Source organism: Delphinus delphis, chromosome 14, assembly GCF_949987515.2.
Source record: "Delphinus delphis chromosome 14, mDelDel1.2, whole genome shotgun sequence".
In the NCBI taxonomy this organism is placed as follows: domain Eukaryota; kingdom Metazoa; phylum Chordata; class Mammalia; order Artiodactyla; family Delphinidae; genus Delphinus; species Delphinus delphis.
In genome coordinates this window covers 38709905-38729271 of record NC_082696.1, presented here as the reverse complement: position 1 = coordinate 38729271, position 19367 = coordinate 38709905, and the positions used below count along the sequence as shown (strand labels likewise).

At 35.2% G+C, this 19367-nt stretch overlaps 2 protein-coding genes across 4 annotated transcripts in view; one reads left to right on the top strand and one right to left on the bottom strand.

The window, feature by feature from the left end:
* The window catches only part of HSF2 (heat shock transcription factor 2), a 122207-nt gene that overhangs the window by 29106 nt on the left and 73734 nt on the right, over nucleotides 1–19367 (top strand). Inside the window, exons 11-13 of one of the 3 annotated variants that reach the window (XM_060030022.1) lie at nucleotides 3227–3280; nucleotides 6008–6089; nucleotides 6526–7546. The exons of 1 other annotated variant lie outside the window; for it this stretch is intronic. In XM_060030022.1, the coding sequence (XP_059886005.1) occupies nucleotides 3227–3280; nucleotides 6008–6089; nucleotides 6526–6818 (429 nt within the window). In that variant the 3' untranslated portion in view covers nucleotides 6819–7546. Of the gene's footprint in view, nucleotides 1–3226; nucleotides 3281–6007; nucleotides 6090–6525; nucleotides 7547–19367 lie in introns of those variants that run through there. One more of the 3 variants, XM_060030023.1, reaches the window with a different exon arrangement.
* SERINC1 (serine incorporator 1) overlaps nucleotides 12460–19367 on the bottom strand; it is a 31731-nt gene continuing 24823 nt past the window's right edge. Inside the window, exons 5-10 of the mRNA XM_060030021.1 lie at nucleotides 19151–19288; nucleotides 17311–17480; nucleotides 17115–17205; nucleotides 15419–15563; nucleotides 15076–15306; nucleotides 12460–13744 (exon numbers count right to left, since the gene is read on the bottom strand). Coding sequence (XP_059886004.1) covers nucleotides 13609–13744; nucleotides 15076–15306; nucleotides 15419–15563; nucleotides 17115–17205; nucleotides 17311–17480; nucleotides 19151–19288 — 911 coding nt within the window. The 3' untranslated portion in view covers nucleotides 12460–13608. The remainder of the gene's footprint in view (nucleotides 13745–15075; nucleotides 15307–15418; nucleotides 15564–17114; nucleotides 17206–17310; nucleotides 17481–19150; nucleotides 19289–19367) is intronic.

Below are 19367 nucleotides of genomic sequence, written 5' to 3'. Positions count from 1 at the left end.
AATCACAGTAATCTTGGTTTCTTTATCTCCTTGTTCACCAAGCCTGTGTATTTTCCAAAATAACATTCACAAACCATCCCTACTTTCTTTTGGGTTGGCCAGAAAGTGCCTTCGGCTTTTAAGTAAAAATAAGACAATTTTTCATTTTCACCAAGAACTTTATTGAACAATGTATTCACCATTTTGTTCCACTACCTTCTGCCATTTTTCATACACCTTCATAATTCCATCTTCCCAAAACTTCTTATCTTTTTGAGCAAAGAACTATTCCAGGTGCCTTTTACAGTCTTCCAGGGAATTGAATATTTTTCCATTAAGAGAATTCTGTAAAGATCGAAGTAAATGGAAATCTGAAGGTACAATATCTGGAATATGGCTGATGAATCCGAACTTCCCAGCCAAGCTGTAACAGTTTTTGCCTGGATATCAAAGAAACATGTAGTCTTGCGTTATCCTGATGGAAAGATTATGAATTTTCTGTTGACTAATTCTGGATGCTTTTCGTCAAGTGCTGCTTTCAGTTGGTCTGATTGGGAGCAGTACTTGTTGGAATTAATCGTTTGGTTTTCCAGAAGGAGCTCATAACAGAGGACTCCCAATCCCACTATATACACAACATCACCTTTGGATGAAGACAGGCCTTTGGTGTGGTTGGTGGTGGTTCATTTCACTTGCTGCATGATCTCTTCTGTTCCACATTATTGTACAGTATCCACTTTTCATTATTGTATGGTATCCACTTTTCATCACAATTTGTTTGAAAAAGGAATGTTTTCTTTACATTTAAGTAGAGAATCGCATGTAGAAATATGTTCGAGAAGGTTTTTTCACTTAACATATGTGGAACCCAAACTTCTAAGCGATTAACATACATATTAACATAACAAACTTCATAGTGACTTTCAATGCTCAATTTGAATATTTTGAATATGTCAGCTATCTGCCACGTGGTGTAATGTTGCTTGTTCTAATTAATGTCTCGATTTGATCGCTATCAACGTCAACTGGTCTACCCAACCGTGGAACATCGTCCAGCAAGAAATCTCCAGCACGAAACTTTGCAAACTACCTTTGACACGTTCAGTCAGTCACAGCACCTTCTCCATACACTGCACAAATCTTTTTGTGCATTTCAGTTGCGTTTTTACCTTTCTTGAAATAGGGAAGCATAATATGCTGAAAATGTTGCTTTTTTTTCTTCCATCTTCAATATTAAAATGACTACATGAGAATTCACCAATTTTAATTTTTTTTTTAAATGCACGCTGATATGACAGCTGTCACAATACAGTCTAGCAAGATTGTTTCAAATGAAGTTAAAGACAACTAAGTGCTACTAGAGCCATCTTACAGAAAAACCAAACGAACTTCTGGGCCAACCCAATATTTTCACTGTTGCCTCTCATCTAAGACCTTCATTGTTTATTTCATCCTTGAATTTTGGGGTATTGTCATAAAAAATCTACCCATAGGTTGCCTTATTCTCTGAGATGGCAAAGATGGTAAGAACGTGTGTGAGTAATAAGTATGCTGAGAAGCTCATGGGTTCTTGCTGCAGAGTTCAGTACAAGTGACCCAGTGTGGAATCAGTAGGAGAGACTTGACCTTAGAATTCAACTCTGTCAGCTCCTCATACATGATCTATTTTCCTACTTCAGACCATGCGTCTGCTGGGAATACATGAAGGGATCCCTGAGTCAGTGGGTAGAGGGATTGAGGCAAAGAAGGAGTGAGGAGTTTATACTGCTGGTCCTCCTCAGATGCCACTCTCAGTAGGGACAAAATCTGGTCAGGCCTCTGAGGCAAGTACAAGCTGAACTGGTAGAGATGGGCAGTGATGTATAGTTACCTACTCTTAAGAAACTGAGTCTCTTCCTCTTCATGGATCAGTAGGAGGAAAAGTTATGAAAGGAAGAAATGTTAATGAAAGGAAAAGAAGAGCTGGGGATATTTTTAGGGCCACAATGAATGTGGAACTTTAAGGAAAGGAATCAGTGTTTAGAGAGGGTGGAGGAGCGTCTCTGCATTTCATTCTATCCTGCAAACCATTTGGTGTGCTCATTCTCTTAAAATGCTTTAGTCAGTATATTTCATTACTCAGGCCACTCCCAAGTCTCTTATTGCTGACAGAATGTCCTGTCCATTCATTGGCCTTGCCGTACCTTTTGAACCTTATGTATACAACTTTCTATTCAACTCAGGACTTCTGCATTATTTGGACTTACCATCTTATTTGTAGAACTTACCTCACAACCATTTCTTCCTCTCTGTTGTTGCTAATGCTGTAACAATGTACTCCTTCATCCTCTCCTTTCTAAGTCCTAGCCATTCTCCAGGAACTACATGTCACATAGTTTTATCAAGACTTTTTGTTTCATCTGAGAGACGGGGTGTGTGTGTGTGTCTGTTTTCCTTTCTCTTAGCTCCTTAGTACTTTTGAGCCCCACCATCCATTATTATTGTAATACTGGATTGTATCTGATCATATGTTGCTATTTGATGTTATTCTTATTTTGCCTTTTAGATTGTAAGCTCCTGGAGAGCAGGAATAGTGTCTTCATCTTGTATTCTTCATGATGTCATTTATTTCTTAGATGCTCAGTAAATCCCTGTGGACTGGATGACTTTGAAGCTTGTGACATAAACAAAAGTTATGTTTGTAAAGTGGCTGGTCTGAGGAGTGCAGTAAGCAGTAGGCAGTGGTCTTTGCATTTATGGCTTCCCTTGCTAGGTGAGGTGAAAAGAACCAACATGGAGTTAAGCCATTTGGTCGGAGGGCTCTACTTGAGGTGTAATTTAGGAACCACTGTCATAGAGCAGATTCTATAAGTTTATCACATAATTAGCAGGTAGTCAGTGAAGGCTCTTGTCAGGGCAAGGGACTCAGCCCTGGGTGCCATTTAAGGCCAGAGGCTTTTCGGGAGGAAAAAATAAAGGAAATGAAGGAGAGGGGAGGTGGGGAAAACCACTATTTGTCTCAAGTGATTTACCCTACTACTTTATAGAATAGAAATTCTTAAAACAGCTAATGCATGGGCTAGCTTGCTCTGCTTTTGTTCGTTTTTCTTTCCGCTTTTCTCTTCCAAACTTGCTTTACTATATGGAAACTTCCTAGTGCAGGAGCTACATCTTTTCACCCAACATGGCTGTATAGAAATTTTGAACACACAGTTAATTTTTTTAAAATATTTTTTAAACTTATCATCTTTCTTGTTTGGTCTTTCAGCTTTTCACTAGTTCTGTGCAGATGAATCCCACAGATTACATCAATAATACAAAAGTAAGTTTTAATTTGTGTTGCTCAGGACCCGTAGCTGTAAGAATTTGAAAACAGTCCTAGTAAGTAGAGAGCAGTATCACTCCCAGTTACAAAAAGCATTTTATATTCTTACCTAATAAATGTGATCAAGATAATAAAATTCTAGATGAAAAATTAGCTTTTGGTTATGGGGTGAATCATTGCCCAATTCTTCTGTGCCTTGTGCTGTTAAGTACCAGTGTGAAATCAGCCCTCAATGTGCTGGGAGATAAACTGACTAAATTTGGCATATTCAGGTATATCACTGAAAAAAATTATTAGAATATGATTTCTTCATGTTCTGTGTCTTCATTTTACATTCTTATTCCATCTATTAAAAACTTCTCAGCATTTTTTTATTGAAAATTTAAGGGTACCCATATTTTAAAATAAGTTCCTTCATTTTATTAGTATACAGTAAAAGCACAGGGATTTATACTATTTGTAGGTAAGGTGAGTTGAAACAGTGAAGTACGGATTTTGGACTTTTTTTTTAAGTAATTGTTTTATTTTCTTAAATGTATAGTACCTGCAGTTGGGATTAGCAGATGTTAACAAATTCTTTAGAACTGGTTTTTAATGAGTAATAAGAACAGTGTGAAGTTGTTAGAGCAGACCTTTAGAAATCATTCTGTTTCGTTGTATAGCTTATTGTCTTGAGTAGGTATATACTTCATTTATCTTGTATTTATACCAAATTGTTCTGTAATCCCTGTTTTTCATTGAATAAAAAGGTAAATCAGGTCCCCTGAAATGTGTACAAATTCTAGATTAGTGGAATCAAAATTTTTATTTGTGTTCTTTATAGTAAAAAATGAACACATATTAAATAAATATGAGGTATTAGAGTGAGGAGGTGGAATTTTTCTGACCATTGTCATGTGTGAGGATGGCCTGACCACATTTTCTGCATTTTCAAAGTTATAGCCTGGGTAACTTAAAGTTGAAGGAATTTGTGAATTTTTGAACTAGAAGGTTGATTATACATTCAGTATTTGGATGATTTATATCAGGGGTTATCATACTTTTTCTGTGAAGACTAAATATTTTTGGTTTTGCATGAAGCCAGGTGTTCTCTGTCACAACTAGTCAACTGCAATTTGTAGTGCAAAAGCAGCCGTAGACAATACATAAAAGAATGAGTATGGCTGTGCTTCTGTAAAACTTTACTTTCAGTAAAGTCAGGATGCTGAATTTGGCATTTGGACTATAGTTTGGCTAGGTTTATATTATAAGAATCTGTGGACCACGTCAGTACTGTGTTTCAGTAAATATATTATTGAATGTGAGACCTTAAGTTGAATGAACCCATATCATGCATTCATTTAGTGAATGTGCTGTACTGTTTGTTTATTGTTAGACATTGAGTCGTTCTCTATTCTTGAATCATCTCCTGTTCCCAGAAGCTTTTAGAAATAGCAGTTAAACAGCAAGTTTACGTATTGCTCTATAGAAAAATTAAAATGGAGAGTGATTCTTTTTATCATAGTTTTAGAATCTAGATTGTTTTTAAATAATTGACACATCAGCTGTCATTCCCTTGCTCATGACAGGTATTATGTGACATGTATTACAGCACTCTTTACTAATGAGTCAGGATGCCTTATACTCCTCACTGTAGCAGTCTAAGTGGTCACTACTAATAAGCAACAGTTTGTATGGGAGATGAAACCCATTTGTCATCCTGGTTCTAATATGCATTTAGAATAACAAGAGTGGCATCCTTGGAAAATACCTATTTTAGGAAGTAGAAAAATACAGAAGGTATTATTTCATTAATGTTTATTTATAGTGAATGCTAAATGAGAAATATTTTAATGTAAATTTTGGTGGAAGTTTAAGTAGTTTTTATTATGTCTTGGAGTCATTATTATCTATGAAGCCTGGAAACTTGTACTGCTTAATTTTGTGATGAATATCAGGGAAATTATAGGAATTAGTATGTTTGTTACATCATATATAGTTTACAAGTGTGCAGATATCTGGGACTTACAGCTATTCAGGAAAAATTGTGAACCTCAGCACCTCAGTTTGAACATCGTTGAAAAGAACACTGAAGAACTTAACATTTAAAGATTAATCCCCTTACAATCAGATGTAAGGAGAGAAGACAGTGGTTGAAAGAAGCAATTTAAATGACAGAAAAGAATTGAAAGAGCCAAAAAGGAAATGAAGAAACACCACCTCAACTTTGAGGCTTCCAAATATAGGGATAACTAGTTTGAAGGATGTTATCCTGAGCTACTGTAAACGTGTTCAGTTACGCTAAATATTCTGTTTGTGAGTGAAAAGAAATGTGTAATACGTTTTAAATCAAAGCTGTTTAAAATGAATTTAATTATTTAAAGAATTATCTCTTCATTAGCAATTAGAAACTAGCCATCTTTGATTCATTACCATCTTCTACTCTTGTCAAATTCTGTCTGTTCTACTTTTGAAATGCTCCCTCCTTTTTGTACTTAGTGTCATCCTAGTTCAGGTTCTTTGTTTCATCCACCTGATGACAGCAGTAGTTTTCTTAGGCAGTTTCATTACCTCTACTCAAATCTCTTTCTCTCCCTAGTTCATCTTTCCTGATGCTCCCCTTTCCTATATATTTCAGAGAACATACCAATATTCTTATATTTTACCAGTTTTTAATTTTTTGCTATTTTTCAGGAACATATAAAATATGAGACAAGTATTTTTATATTATTTTTTCTCTTTTAGTCCGAGAATAAAGGATTAGAAACCAAGAGCAATGTAGTTCAGCCAGTTTCAGAAGAGGGAAGAAAATCTAAACCCAAAACAGGTAGGTATAAATGTAGTATTAGTTTTTTTAAATAAAGATTTCTATGTAGAAACTGTGGGCCAAGGAAGGTTTTGCCATGCTTAACAATTGAACACAGATTTGTATTAGTCTCAGTTCTATGCATAACGTATCAAGGTTCCAGCATATAAAGGAAATTGAATTGGTGTGGTAATAGTTCTTAAAGATTGTCATTTTTTCCCCCCTATTTAACTTCAGGAGAACTGAAAGAACCCTCAGTTCTTAATTGTTGAATAAAAGTGTACATTTTCTGACTTGTACATTTTTAAATTTACTGACACAAAGTGTGATATTTCTTGTTTGGCTATGTAAGGGTAATGATTGCACATATGCACATCTGCTTCTGTTTTTTCCACCATATAGCTTGAACTCTATATAAGCTGGTGATAAAAGATCAGTCTTCTTATCTTTGTTATAGATAAGCAGCTTATACAGTACACTGCCTTTCCACTTCTTGCATTCCTCGATGGGAACCCTGCTTCTACTGTTGAACAGGGGAGTACAGCATCATCAGAAGTTATGTCCTCTGTAGATAAACCCATAGAAGTTGATGAGCTTCTGGACAGCAGCTTGGACCCAGAACCAACCCAAAGTAAGCTTGTTCGCCTGGAGCCATTGACTGAAGCTGAAGCTAGTGAAGCCACACTGTTTTATTTATGTGAACTTGCTCCTGCACCTCTGGATAGTGATATGCCACTTTTAGATAGCTAAATCCCCAGGAAGTGGACTCTACGTGTATATATTCATCAAAATGATGAACTATTTATTTTAAAGTATCATTTGGTACTTTTTTTTGTAAATTGCTTTGTTTCGTTTAATCAGATACTGTGGAATCAAAAGCACCTTTTGCTTTTCTCACTAACCACACACTCTTGCAAAGCTTTCAAATGTTACTCAGCTACGTAGGTACATAAGATTTGATGCGTTAAATCACAGTATTGGCATATCTTTAAGTTGGATTCAAATGGCCATTTTTCTCCAATTACAGCAAATTGGATTTGTTTTTTACATGTATGTTCATTAACCCCAGTTAAACTTTTTGTTTCTTTGTTTTACTTGTTGATGCTGTCTTGTTTGCATTGAGTGTAAGTCACTATAACTAATGGTAGAACTCCTAAAGCTTTCTCTGTTCCAGTTGCTTTTATTAAGTATTTTTCACTTGACTTCTTTATAAAACTGGGAACATAAAGTGCCTGTATCTTGTAAAACTTCATTTGTCTCTCTTGGTTCAGAGAAGCTCATTCATGTCCAACAGGAAAGGCAACGTGTACTTGAGTGCTTGCTGTCTGAGGCAGTCGCAGCTCCGTGTACATAGAAGGGGGGTGGGTGCCGTCAGCCCGTCCACCTCGCTGGACTAGTTTTAAGTAAAAGTTTTCTGGTTTGTTTGTGTTTTTTTGAAGCATAATATTTAGTAAAATAAATATAATGAATGTTGCGTACTAGTGTCTGTTATGTGTCTTCTTTGGAGGTGACATCCATGTGACAGTTTTTCCTTTTCATAGGAAGTAGACAGACTTAAACTGTAAACTTTGTCTGTTACCCATTATTCTTAATATGAGTCATACCAAGATCTTTGTGCCTCATCTCAGAAGATAGACTGTGTATTGCAACAAGGAAGACATTTAATGCCTCCAAATTTAAAAATTATGCTGGCTTGCTTTCTATGTTGCTAATAAAGAACTGAGAAAAGTATGCTTCCAGTTGTCCCAAATTAGGTAAGAACATTATCACTGGATGCCAAGGGCCTATAATTTTTGCCCTGAGAGAAGATAAGAGAAACAGTTAAATCACTTCTTTCCTTTGGAACACTTGCTCAGAAGAATTAGACTTAATGCAAGGCCAGGGCACTATCACTTGAAGAATTGTACCTTCAAGCAGAGGACTGAAAGCAGTGAGCTAGTATCTGAATATTTTCTAGGGCAGTTGGATGAGCAATTGCCAAGATGGCCTTCCTGTTGGTTATAGTCTCAGTATCTTGGAACTCTCTTACTGTGATGTAAAATTTCAAATAAAGCGTAGCACAGAGGGATAAGAAACCCTTCCTTAGCAGATCCTAAAATACTTGGCTCTGACGGTGGGATCTTGGTGAACTAATTTAAGAACACAGAACAGTTTTCTGCGTAAGCTTTAGAGGTCACTTTCTTAGAGATTGTTAAGATGTGAAGAGCTTAGAGACTGAGGAGAAGAGAGCTTCAGAGGCTTTTTCTTTTTCGCTTCCCTTCCGCACTGTGGGATATGATTAAGTTTCTTCTCCTTTGGGGATAACTCTAGAAGTATTTAAAAAATAATTTTGAAAACCTTATACCTCCTAGTACTTTTTAAGGTGACATTTAAATTTTTTCATCTTAAGTATTCGGGAAGAGTTTAGGATAGTGTTAAATACTGCCATTTTAAAAAATAGTTGTTACTTGCTTTTAAATGTATTGGAAAGAATCTAAATACCATAGTGATTTGATGTTCTTCATCATCCATTCCACTTCCTCCAAAGAATTTTATCCTACTTTTATTATGCGTGACAGTCATACATTGAAGATAATTGTTGCACTTCTCTGCAACAAAATTTGAAATTTTATTCTGTAACCTTAAGATTCTAAGCATTAAAGTTTGTCTCCAATTATAAATACACAGTTGATTAAAACAGTATAAACGTATGTGGCAGAGACTGTTAACTGATTGCTGAACCATTTCCTATCATGCAGTTAGATTATTTCCACCTTTGTAAACAGGGTAGCTATGTAATTGAATTCTAATAAATCAGGAAAAGTGATGTTCAGAACTTGCAGGTCTGGTCTGTGAACATCTCCCCCATGCAACCCTCCTCACCTTTTACCCATCTACTAGCTTGATGCAGAGGAGTATGTGGCTTCCGAGTATACACAGGAGAAGGGAGAAACCTGGCTTCCTGAATCGCCGCTTAGAGGAGAGCCACCCATCAATCCTGGATATTCATTTAGACTTCAGGTGGGGCAGGGAGGTGGGGGACAAACCTTTATTATATTCTGTCTCTGAATTTTGGGGGACTGATCTGTTAGAGATTTTAGTGTTTGTTAATAGAATATAGTCCAAATTTTGATGAACTGTTAAACATACAAAGTAAAATTTTACCAGAAATACATCTTTTTGTGGGGTGAACAGATCTCAGGGATTTTTTTTTCCCCAGATGTTTTATTATCTGGGGGTAAGTTTATATCAATATAATAAGAGCATCAATTTTTTTTGTTTTTAGAGTCCTAAGAAACTTTTATAATATAAAGAAGAGATTTTGTTACAGCAGTGTCACTCAATTATTTGAAGTCCTTCAGAATCCACTAAGTATTTTAAAATTTATTAGCTGGTAATTTCATTAGATCATCCTGATTCAATTTCATTGAAAGAAATAATCACCTAAAGATTTTTTAAACCAGTGTCGTTCTCTTACCAATATTTAAAATTGTTTCTACTTCTGTGTTTAGCGGTTTTATCCAAAGTGCCTTGGTATTAAGACTCAGAATGAATTAAGAGGTATTATATATCCTTTGTTTTGTCAAATGTGAAAAGAGTAATTGTTAAGAGGGATGATGCCTTGTCCTGAGGCATCTTTTCAAGCGCATCAACTTTAGGAAATTTCCATGTACGCATGGAAATTGAACATCTGGAAACTGATTCCTTTAAAAGTAACCTAACTTGTGTTTACTGCAGAAAGTCTGTGTGCTGTTTGGAAAACAAATAGCATAGTATGAATACTTTAGAGGGTACCCCTCATCTTCATCCCACCTCCAAGTTTCTTTTGCCTCAGTGGGATACAAGTAGGCCCACAGGAGAGCCTGTGACTTACAGCTAAGTGTTCTTTTGGGGTGTGTCACTGTATGTTTCATAGGGATGGTATATACTCAGGAATTTAGAGGCTGAAGTGTGAGAACAAAAGGTCCACAGACTGGGAAAATGACACATGATGAACATACATAAAATGCTACATTTGAGAATTAGAGCCTAATTGAAATATCAAGCATACATGAAATATTTTGAGAATCAGTTGCATATTAGGCCATAAAGCAAGTCAAATTTCAGGGAATTGGTTTCAAACAGAGTAACTACAATACAAATAAGCTAGACCTTGACAATTTTGAGGTGTACTGGCATGATATTTTGTAGTGCTCCTCAATTTGGGGTTACCTGATGTTTCTTCCCATTAGACTGGGATTATGGGTTTTGGGAAAGATCATAGAAGTGAAGTGCCACTTTCAACACATGAAAGGTAAATGCTATCAACCTGATTTTTTCACTGCTGATATTAACCTTGACTTACTAGATTGAGCCCAAAGCTTCTGTAATACCTCTTGTGCAGTCTCAAAACGAACCCAAGCAGCCCGATTTTGGACTTGTCAGCCTCTGTATTGTACACACACACACATACAAACACATACCCTATTGGTCTGTCTCTCTGGAACAGGATAGTACTAAAAAGGGTGGAACAATGGCCAAATAGTGACAAGTTGTCTATTTAGGTCTTCTGCCCATTTTTTGATTGGTGTTTTTTTTTTTAATATTAAGCTGTATGAGCTGTTTGTATGTTTTGGAAATTAATCCCATGTCAGTAGCATCATTTGCAAATAGTTTCTCCCATTCTGCAGTTTGTCTTTTGTTTATAGTTTCCTTTGCTGTGCAAATGCTTTTAAGTTAAATTAGGTCACATTCACTTACTTTTATTTCCATTACTCTAGGAGACGGGTCCAAAAAAGTGCTGCAATTTATGTCAGTGTTTTGCCTATGTTTTCCTCTAGGAGTTTTATATTACCTGGTCTTACATTAGGTCTTTAATCCATTTTATTTTTGTATATGGTATTAAACAATGTTCTAATTTCATTCTTTTACATGTAGCTGTCCAGTTTTCCCAGCACCACTTACTGAAGAGACTGTCTTTTCTCCATTGTATATTCCTGCCTTTGTCATAGACTGTCCACAAGTGTGTGGGTTTATTTCCAGGCTATCCTGTTCCATTGATCTATGTGTCTTTTTGTCCCAGTGCCATACTGCTTTGATTACTGTAGCTTTGTAGTATAGTCTGAAATCAGGGACCGTGATTCCTCCAGCTCATTTTCTTTTTCAAGATTGTTTTGGCTATTCGGGGCTTTTTGTGTTTCCATACAAATTAAAATTTTTTTCTGTTCCAGTTCTGTGAAGAATGCCATTGGCAATTTGATAGGGATTGCATTGAATCTGTAGGTTGCTGTGGGTAGTATGGTCATTTTAATACTGATTCTTCCAAGCCAAGAACATGGTATATCTTTCCATCTGTTTGTGTTGTCTTCAGTTTCCCTCATCTGCATCTTAAGTTTTCAGAGTACAGGTCTTTTGCCTCTTTAGGTAGGTTTATTTCTAGGTATTTTATTCTTTTTGATGCAAAGGTAAATGGGATTGTTTCTTTAATTTCTCTTCCTGATATTTCATTGTTATGGAATAGAGCATTTTATTATTATTATTTTTAATACGATCTATCTTAATTGTCAGAGAAAGAAGCATCAGTTGGCCACTCAGGGAAAAAATGCCTGGAGGACACAGCAAGTGTAGAGTATCTATCAATCAAATGAATTAAAAATATTTTCCAAACTTAACTGGTCTCCCTCCTGAAGGTTCTTTAGGAGAACACCTCTTGAATTACCTTTGAGATCCACTCAGGAGTTTCTTACAGAGGACCAAAAAAGGGTAAATATCACCTTAAAAACAACTCAGTTTTTCAGTACAGAAAATGGTCAGTTAACCCTCAGTGTCACGTACACAGGAAGAAAGTAGATCTGAATATTACACCACCTAAATTCAAACTGCTAAAGAATTAATACACCACACACTTTCTCTGAATTCATTTATTTAAAGATAGAACACAGCCATTTGAAATCATGAACACAATATCAACACAGGTGGGAAATTAAATTGTTATACTTCATTCACATTAATAAATATCTTAAAAGAAGTAAATGTAGATTTTACGATTCATTAAGACACTAATCACACAAGTAACTAAGAGTTTCTACCTAAGTTAGCACTGATACTGCTTGATTTTCAGGTTGAAAGATTATAATCTATATATTTCAATTGGATGGCAGCAAATACAAAAGCATCTTTTGAACTGTATAGTATACTGTAAGCAGGGGTTTACAGCAGTCCAGCATTCTCCTGGCCTGTGTGTAGAAGGCATGCTGGACACCAGCAACTCACATCACATAAATTATCCACCACTCAACAAGGTGTAAAATCTATTATGCATATATTTGAATAGTAATTATTTTTGAATGGCAGAAAGAATGCCAGTTGTTTTGACAGACTTGGGATTTCCCAGCTTTGCCACTGATAAGCTGTGTTTAAGCCTATGCTTCAGTTTCTTTTTTTTTTTTTTTTTGCGGTACACGGGCCTCTCACTGCTGTGGCCTCTCCTGTTGCGGAGTACAGGCTCTGGACGTGCAGGCTCAGCGGCCATGGCTCACGGGCCCAGCCGCTCTGTGGCATGTGGGATCCTCCCGGACCGGGGCACGAACCCACGTCCCCTGCATCAGCAGGCGGACTCTCAACCACTGCGCCACCAGGGAAGCCCAGTTTCTTCATTTTTTAAATGAGAAAACTAAATGAGACTTTGTCTACTGAAGCCTATTTTGCAGTTTCTTCCTGTTCTGTCAAAAGTTTATCAACTCTGATTTTCAAAACAAATTTCCAAGTGATTTTCAACTTCCTTCTAACCCATGATTATGCTTTTCAAGGCCTTTGTCTAAATCCTTCAGAGTTCCTAATCACTCCACTGAACCCACTGAACACATTTTAACACATCTGCATGTGTTTATAATGACCAAAACAAAGTTCACTATGTAAGTATGGAAGGCCATCCCTACCCAGGAATCATTACAAACCACCTTGGGTATTCAATTTAGTACCCACCACCAGCAATCTTTCTGTGAAAGCTCTGTATCTCAGTCTCCACCATAAGCTACACTGTTGTCTATCAAACATTCCACACCTGTGTAAGTTCCTTCTCTTCCTATCAAGGGAAAAATCTGAAAAGATTTTTTAGAAAACTGGCATTTAACTGACTTGTTTATAAAATTTTAGGATAGCCATGTTCTTTGCAGTATCCTGTAGGGCAAGGCATCAAATATTTCAGAAGGCAGCCATAAATTTCTTTTCGTATTTTTCTAAAACAGCTTAAGTTATAACACAATTTAAACATCAAACTGTCAAGCAGTTTTGTTTTTATTCTTTTCACAGGTACTGAGCAAAGGATAAACCTAACAATGTCCACTTCTCCTAACTTACCACCACCAACATACTCAAAACTCTGCTTCAATCTAAAACACCTATCAATGTGCTTGGCAAGACTATAATGAATAAAATGGCAAGCGGTAAAATCTAATTCATGCCAGAACACTGGAGAAGTTACATGGGAAGCACACATATACGCAACTTTACAAAAGTTGGGAATACTGTTAATTTCAAATAAGTGATGATCAAAGTGAGACTTTCATGCCAGAAGTCCCGTTCAGTCAAAATCACGATTTGTAAGAACAAGTGGTGCCACCAGTGTCCAAACATACAGCACAATGCCAATCCAACTAGAAGAGATTTTCACCCAGACAGCTGTCCACTGACTTTTCATCTCACGAGAAGGCTCATACCTAAGATTTAAGGAAGAAAAAGGGGGGGGAGAGGTTGGATTATCGGTCATCAAGCCATCAGGCTTCATTACTTCAGAAATATTCTTTGTATATAATTTGTGATAACAGATATATAGTTGCTGGACTAATTATCTGTTGCCTTGCTTTTCCACACCACTTTGATAGCTAATGTGAAGGTAAAATCAATTTTCTTTAAAGGAGTAGAGGACACAGGCCTCTGAAATAGCTCTTTTAGATAATACTCAAGAAAATCTTTGTTTTTCTGGCTCACTAATTACAAGATAGAGAAATGGAATGTGACCTCTAGATAAATAAATAAGACATACAGTTTAGAATTGGTAAGTCTTTATGTTATAAAGAATATAATCTGTTCAGAGTGTATATGGGAACCCCCTCCACCTTCTCAGATTTAAGAAACTGGGAGGGAAATACATCCCAAAGTTAGCTGACTTCTATGTTGATGAAACATACCAAAAATATTTTTCATCTAATCTTAACATTTACTATTAACCTGACAGCCAAAGCTGTGAATTACTGAGAACTATTTGGGTTCGTATACCTTAAGAAACTGCAGTGTAGGAATTTTAAAATATATGTATTTTTCAATAATAAATGCTGGTAGAGGCTGCTCTCAAAGAAATAAAGCAAAGAATAGTCTTCTCTCTACATCTTTTGATGGTATTCAGAGCCCTCTTACAAACTGTTAAGGATATTATGCATTAAAAATTATTAAAACTAGAACTGCCCTACCACATAGTTCAACTTGAATCTTAAATCTTTCAGTAGTCCTTTGGACAAAATTAGAATTTTTAAAAACAAAATATAAACCGTTATCTTCCAACTAACTAATCTTCAAAAAGATTAGTTTTGAAGTGATAAAAAAACAAAAATTAGTTTTGAAGAATTCTAAGAATCCATCTATGTTAATTTATTCACATCTCAATTTTGAAATCTTCAAACATTTTAAAGACAAAGTTTGAACAAAACAGAAGAAAGGTATCTTTTTATTGCACTATGTTGGGAACTGGTTAGTCAGTATTAAAAAGAAAAGCATTGTGTTTGATCAACTGTCAACATGTATTTCCCTAAGCAATGTGTTAGTTTCATGAAACTTTATTTCAATCTCTTCAAGATGTGGAAATATTTCAATGATTGTTATTGCTGAAGCAAGGAAATAAAGCCTGCATTTCTGAAACTGATCTCACTATTCATTTAGTTGTAAATTTTGAAATATATTGGAGGATTAAAAAGTACTCCATACCACATTTAACAATGAAATCACAAAAAAGCCATCAGTTTCCACATGCAAAGTTTTCATAAAATATAAGTACCTGTACCAGTTGGTAAGGGTCATCATGATATAAAGCGAAGCCAGGAAAAGCATGAAGTGAAAGAAGGAGTAACTGTAAGTGACACCATCCTTTTCATTATCTACAGCTCGGTGAACATCATCTCTATCCTCCAGTGATCCGTCACTTCTGGCTCCACCATCTTCTATTAATGTTGATTCATCACTTGTTAGAGTCAGTTTATTAACCTGACTATTGTTTGAAGTACGGATGCTGCATGGAAGACAGTTTAGGAAGAGAGAAGAGAAAAAATGGGGAATTTAAAGATTCATATATGAATAATAGCTGGACTTTTAAACAAATGAAAATCCATAATTTTTCTTACCTTGAATAAAACACACACAGTAAAAAGAGGATTAGTCCAATAATTCCTTGAGCATGCCACCACTGTACAGACTGCCCCTCCTTTGGGACAGTGCTTGTTGTATTATATCCAATTATGCTCAGTAGACTTGGGTTGCACTCTGTTTCTATAATGTAAATTAAGGTCAAATTAAAATCTCAGAATAGTATAAAATTTTTTTCAGAGCACAATGTAGTTCTTTTTAACTCTTATACTCTTGCAAATTCAAAACATTCTGTTAGAAAAAGGCACAAACAAAAAAATACTTTAAGACAACTTTATTTATAGAGACCTTTTTATAAAAATTTTATAGTGCTAATTTTATAGACGTGCTTGGAAAACCATTTTCAACCTCATGCAGGAGCTGAGACATTAAGCTTTTCGTTGATCAGGAAACTGGTGAAATTTAGACGACCTCTAAAGCAAAGCTCAAGTAAAGAATAAAATTCAGATATTCTAAACTAAAATGCACTGGCTTTTCTACTACAAAGTGTGAGATAAACTTAATAAAATGACTATTGTTATTATCAATTTGCCAAACTACATTGTTATATAGTTTATACGTAAAATCAGTTACTAGAATTTTAGCAAATAGTTTGTGGAAATGAGCAAACAAGGCATAATGACCTAATGCTTATTCAGCCTTTTGACTCCCGTAAATAAAGAATTTAAATAGGGTTGGTATCCACTTAAGTGTCCCACATGTTTTCCTCCCACAAAGCCAGATATGTCAATTGCCACCTTATCAATGAAAAATGTTTTTTATCTTTAAGCCATTCATATAAGGATAATCCCTAAAGCAAATTACTATTAGTTTTTTTCTAGACACTTACCTGGACAAATATAAGGAATCTTTCTCTAGTAAACTAAAAAAAACAAAAACAAAAACATTTTCTCCAACTAGTGATAAAGCATCTATAAAATTTATAAACTCAATGAAATATAAGATTCAGAAAACATTTTATAATTTTTCTTTATTCTGAGAAAGACCATTTTTTTCCTTTTCAAAAAATAGTACAGTTGACTCTTGAACAACAAGTGGATTAGGGGCATCAACCCCCTCACACAGTCGAAAATCTGCATATAATTTTATGGCTGGCCTCCATGTCCAGCCATTCATATCTGCAGATCGTGTAGTAATGCAGTACATATATTTGAAAAAAATCTATGGATGAGTGGACCTGTGCAGTTCAAAACTCTGTTGTTCAAGGGTCGACTGTAATTATTAACTTCTAATTTGTTTCACTGCAAATGACATATACAGGCTTCTATTCCCACAGAATGCAATAAAACTGGCCTATAAAAAGATTACAAAGACCAATTAATTATATTCACTTTTAAGGTAATCACAGACAAAAAATAATAGGTGGAAAAAAACTATACTATTTACAGTAGAATCAACAAACATTTTAACAGCTCTTATTTCCTTCTACGTATACTATCATATGCACTGTACAAATTAGGTATATTTCTTATAATTTTCATATAATTTCTTATAGTTTTGCTAGTGAAAGAAGAAACTAAGTGAAAAAATATAGCAATACATCAAAGATGAAAATAGTATTATTCCCATTCTCTTCATTTCTCTGTGAGCTTAATTTTACAAAATGACCATCTTTGAAAAAAGAAAAGCTGTAGGATTCATTAAAAAGAAACAAATCCAAGCAAACGAACATACCTGGTTCATTAGTCATAGCAGACCATGTCAAATACATTGTGTAGACCGTAATTACCGAAGACTGTAACAAGCCAGATCTTGGTTGTGATTCCTACAAAAAAATAAGCAAAACAGAAAAATATTGTTATCATTCAAGATTTAGGAAAACTTAAAAAATAGAAGCTTCATAAACATTAATGAACTAATCCGAGCTTACCTGGATTTTTGGCAGTATAGACATTATAGAAGCACCAAGGCAGAGGAGCATGTTGACACTGATGAACGCTTTATTTTCTGCACAACTGGCTGGATGAGTATAGTAAACAAAAAACAGGACGATAGCAACTAAAGACAGCAGATAATTCAGAGCTGTAGCTGATAACAAAGCTGTGAAAGAAATACATTGGACAATTAGATTTATCACTAATATTAGGAATTAGGCATATGGCTCATTTTACAAGCAATCTTATTTCATTCAAAAATATTACTTTAAGCAACTAACATTATGTCAGCATTACACAGGCTATATAAGCAGGTAAAGATATTCTGAGCTTTATCACATTAAGAATTTTATAGTCTTTATATATAGCTCATTATGATGATGTGTTTTCAAGGACAGTAACATACTATGATCTTCATAGAGTTTCCAAAACACATTCAGATGTATTAGCCATTATTTTCAAAACACAGAAAAATAACTAGGAGGGAAATATTAAGGTTTTTAAAGAATGATAATCATTCAGTTGTAAACAAGGGCATTAAGAAAATTATTTTGCCTGCAAAACAATGCTTTTCCTCATCAACTAAAATCTTAAAAAAAATTATTCAAGAGTAAGTCATTATTATTTAATAAGACAACGTAAGTTTCTTCTATCACACACACACGTTTTAGTTTCTGTGCTAATGTATGCTTAATATACATGTATTTATGTCGATGTGCCTCACTGACAGGGGATCCATCAAACAAATATTTACTGAATACCTACAAAGGCCCTAGGGATATAGTAGGGAACAAAGCAGAAACTCTTACACTAGATTTAACATTAAAAAATGAGATATTCTATATAAGTAAATTTTCCAAACGACCAAAGTTCATTTCTTTGAATACCAAACCCTTTATTTTAACCACTGAGATCGAATACCACAAATTAGTTGTATGAGAGAAAATATGAAGCTAGCAGACATGCTGGATTTAGCTTTCACTCTGATTTTTTTAAAAAAATTGTTCTTTTTTTTTAGCTGAAACTCAGATCATTTCACATAAAAATCCAGATTTATGGCTTCTTTTGGAAAAATCAGAAAAGTTAAGCAACACTGGGTTCACATTTCCACAAGGCAACTACTAGATGGAACTGAGCAGTAGCTATATGCATTTTAGATAAAGGCCTTTACACTCTCCAATTCATCACAGTCCCTTCTATTTGCAAAAGGATTGAAAATGCACTTAAACCTGGTTCTCCTCCCTCATTTTTGTTACCTGTTGTAAGCATCTGAAGTTTGATCCCTGTTTTAGAGCATAAGAACAGGACTCAAGCTCATCATTATAAATAAACATTAAAACACTACTGTAAAAATTCCCTTAGGTGTTAGTTACACATAAGGGCATTCTTTGCACTTACGCAAAATGTTTCAGAGTTGCTTTTTTATTTTTCCTGCTTGCTGCTGTTTAAGAATTGTACCACTGTTTGTTCATCTATTTCTAGCAGTCCTCGTCCCTTTAATATTTTACTTTTAACCTTCTGTAGGCTTCCCAGGAAATTAGGCTGTAAAATATACATGCATTCAGCAATAGGCTTTGGAACTTCTATTTTAGCCATTCATGGTCTTCTGGATTATTTCCTGGTTCTTGGGTATGTTCCTAGTTGACATGCCAAAAACTCTCTCTACAAGTCAAGTGGCTGATATAATGTGATAAGATGCCACTCACAAACTTAAGCTAAAAACCTCCTCACAGAAAATTATACCATAAAAATCGTGATTTTCCCATAGTCTACATATCTGTTCTCACTTTCAAACTTCAGCTATCTTGAAGATGTTCTGTAAGACAAAAAGCTTACCTGCGTACCAACATCTTGAGTTCCCTTCTTCCATTTTTTCAACCCATGATTCATTCCACGAATGGGCAAAATCAATGAGTAAGACTAGCTGTATGAGAATGAAGCAAAAGGCACCTGCCATGCCTACGTAAAACCACACTGAAAGAAAAAAAAAAGCAAAAAACCACAAATGAGTGACTGGTTCACTTTTCATTATTTCATTTTCACAATCAATATA